Consider the following 2,707-nt stretch of genomic DNA (forward strand, 5'->3'; position numbering starts at 1 on the left):
GGGGGGGGGGGGGGGGGGGGGGGGGGGCGCTTAGTCCGTTATTGATGCATAAAATAAAGTACAACGAACGAGAGGAGAAAATATCAGGAGGGATGAAAAGAAATAAAACCCAGAGAGCTTCTAAAAGGAACCAACCCAACATTAAAGGTGAATGACACAAATATATTTATAATATCTGAAACTAAAAAAGAAGGAAATGGAAAGAGAGAATACAAATAATAAGTATATTAAATATAATATTTTGTGATAAAAAGCTAAGATAAAGATAATAAGGATAAACCGAATAGAAACGTGTTCAAACCGGACGTTCACAAGAAACATCTCTCTGTAAAATATTAATATTTATTTGCAAAGTACTTCATACGTCAAGTAAATAAATCCCTTTGAGTCACTGAAGACATGAGAATAAAATAAGATAAGACATCTGCAGCTTCAGGTAAAGCTTTGAAGAATATTCTAATAATGAGTATTTTGGGCTGCAGGTGGAAGCAGAACAGAGACCCAGAGGATCACATCTGGATGGAGCTGCTCACCCATTGGTCGTCTGTGCAGAAAGGCCACTCCTTCTCAGGGGCACATTTATCCGATCTGGTGCCTTGCTCCACCGGTCGGGCTCCTCTGGGGTCCAGCAGGACGGCCTGGAGACCAACAGACCAACAGACGAACACAACACAGACTTTGATTTCAGGATTCTTCTTCAATTTAGTTCAGTTTAGTGTCGGAGCACCGTGAGCAAAAGAAACGGATCATAAGTATGAATTCATTTATGGTTTTGGGGCTTTTTCACATTTATTTAAATCTAGCGAACAACACATTAAATCATAGTGGTTCAATACCAGCAGGTTTCTGGGAGTAATAACAGTGAATAAATACATTAATATATATTTATAGATATTTGACCTGCTGTGACTCAGTATATGAACATCGTGATCATCGTAAATGAACCTACTTGCTGGTAAATGCAGCGTTATGTGTGTATAAATATAAGTTAAACACTATTATAGTTAGACTTATGTTGAGTTGACGAGTGCAAAGTTACCAACATTATATAATAATATATTTATAAAAAATAGAATTTGATTGCATCTATGATACAGTAAGAACCAGGTCGTTTATACACTAATAAATTAAATTATGAAACAAATAAAATGATTTAATCATCTGAGCTTTCATTTTAAAACTACTATATTTAATATTATCACTATGAATAATATTGCTGATAAAAAATGAATACATAAATGAATATACATTTAAAAATGAATTAATTAAATAAAAAATATATTTAAAAATAAATACATTTACAATTTAACAAAAATAAATAAATAAATTAAATAGAAGATTAGATAAATTGGGGAATTAATACAAAGGTAAATAAATTATAGATTAATTAATGACTATTTATATTTTCAATAGTATTTCTGGTACATTTAAAGGCATATTAATTCATTTATCGAGTAATTTATTTATTAAAAACAGCTGAACGATTAAATCAAGTGACACAAAGCAGGTCATAATATTAAAGTTTAAATCATAAAGAAATAAAAAGCCCATTTTTCAACGAGACGTCAGATTTCTGAGAGTAATTCATAAAATGTTTCGATGTATTTAAACGTTACTCACCAGAGATGAAGCCGCACATATCGCCCCGACACACACGAGGAGGTTGAGTCTCTGCATCTTCGTTCTCGTCGTTCTCCGGCTGATGAATGTTCCTCCGGCGTCGCCTCATTTTAAGCCTCCTGAGTTCAATCTGACCAACTGTGACTCATCAGGTCAAAGTCGACGCGGAGCGATGCGGAGGCGGTTTTATTTGTACTGTGTGTCCTCACACACAGCTCACTCACTGCAGCATTTACTGGCATCTGATGTTTCCTCAAAGCAAACGGTGACAAAACAATCACGAGCCACTGACGACAAACACGAGACGTTTTACTTCACTTGTTTACGAAGCATTCTGATGAGTGTGCTACTGTGACATGACGTGTAGGTCGTAAGGACAGAAACCTCTCAGACAACGAAATAAATACACACAAGAAGAAACATGGTGACACAGGTACAGGTACACAGGTACAGGTACAGTCCTGCTTCAGAGAATACAGTTAAAAGGACCAAACAGCTGATAGAAGAACGGACGAGCGTCAATGAAAGAAGCTGATTAAGAAAGTTTGATTGTAAGAAAGCAATTGTATTAAAAGGTCATAAAAATAACAGGAAATAATCTGATGAAAATTAATCCAAATCGCTCGTTTGACACAAACTTCCTGCAGCTGTTGTGTTCAGTTTGTGATGATTGAAGAGTTTATGAGTTATGAGTTGAAGATAATGTGAAATATCTATAAAATGTGTCCCTGAAGGAGAAAGTTTGGAAACTATTGCTGTTAGTAAAAATGATTCGTAACATTATGAAAGCAATAATCAAACAAAGAATCACTGAAACCAAAAGATTGATTGAAAAGCATGTTTTATTTAAACAACCACAAAAACTAGAAAACGTCAGAAATTGTGATATTTCATCAAAACATTTTATTCTTCATGTTCTCATTATAAATCTCTCCTCTAATAAAGAGTTCACTTTAACCAGAGTGTGTAGAAACATTAAAGTGTGAAACTATGACGTCATGATTGATTCATCTGAGACCAACAGTCATGTGACCACAAGGAGGAGACACTCTGACTGAACTACAGGAAGTGAACACAGAGAGGAGAG

General features: G+C 35.0%; 1 protein-coding gene across 1 annotated transcript in view; it reads right to left on the reverse strand.

The window, feature by feature from the left end:
• fga (fibrinogen alpha chain) overlaps positions 1-1,703 on the reverse strand; it is a 7,979-nt gene extending 6,276 nt beyond the window's left edge. The window contains exons 1-2 of the mRNA XM_031878969.1: positions 1,621-1,703; positions 534-638 (exon numbers count right to left, since the gene is read on the reverse strand). Coding sequence (XP_031734829.1) covers positions 534-638; positions 1,621-1,677 — 162 coding nt within the window. The 5' untranslated portion in view covers positions 1,678-1,703. The remainder of the gene's footprint in view (positions 1-533; positions 639-1,620) is intronic.
• Positions 1,704-2,707: the final 1,004 nt, after the last annotated feature.

This window comes from Anarrhichthys ocellatus, unplaced genomic scaffold (genome assembly GCF_004355925.1).
Source record: "Anarrhichthys ocellatus isolate YVR2014 unplaced genomic scaffold, GSC_Weel_1.0 scaffold214, whole genome shotgun sequence".
NCBI classification, from domain to species: domain Eukaryota; kingdom Metazoa; phylum Chordata; class Actinopteri; order Perciformes; family Anarhichadidae; genus Anarrhichthys; species Anarrhichthys ocellatus.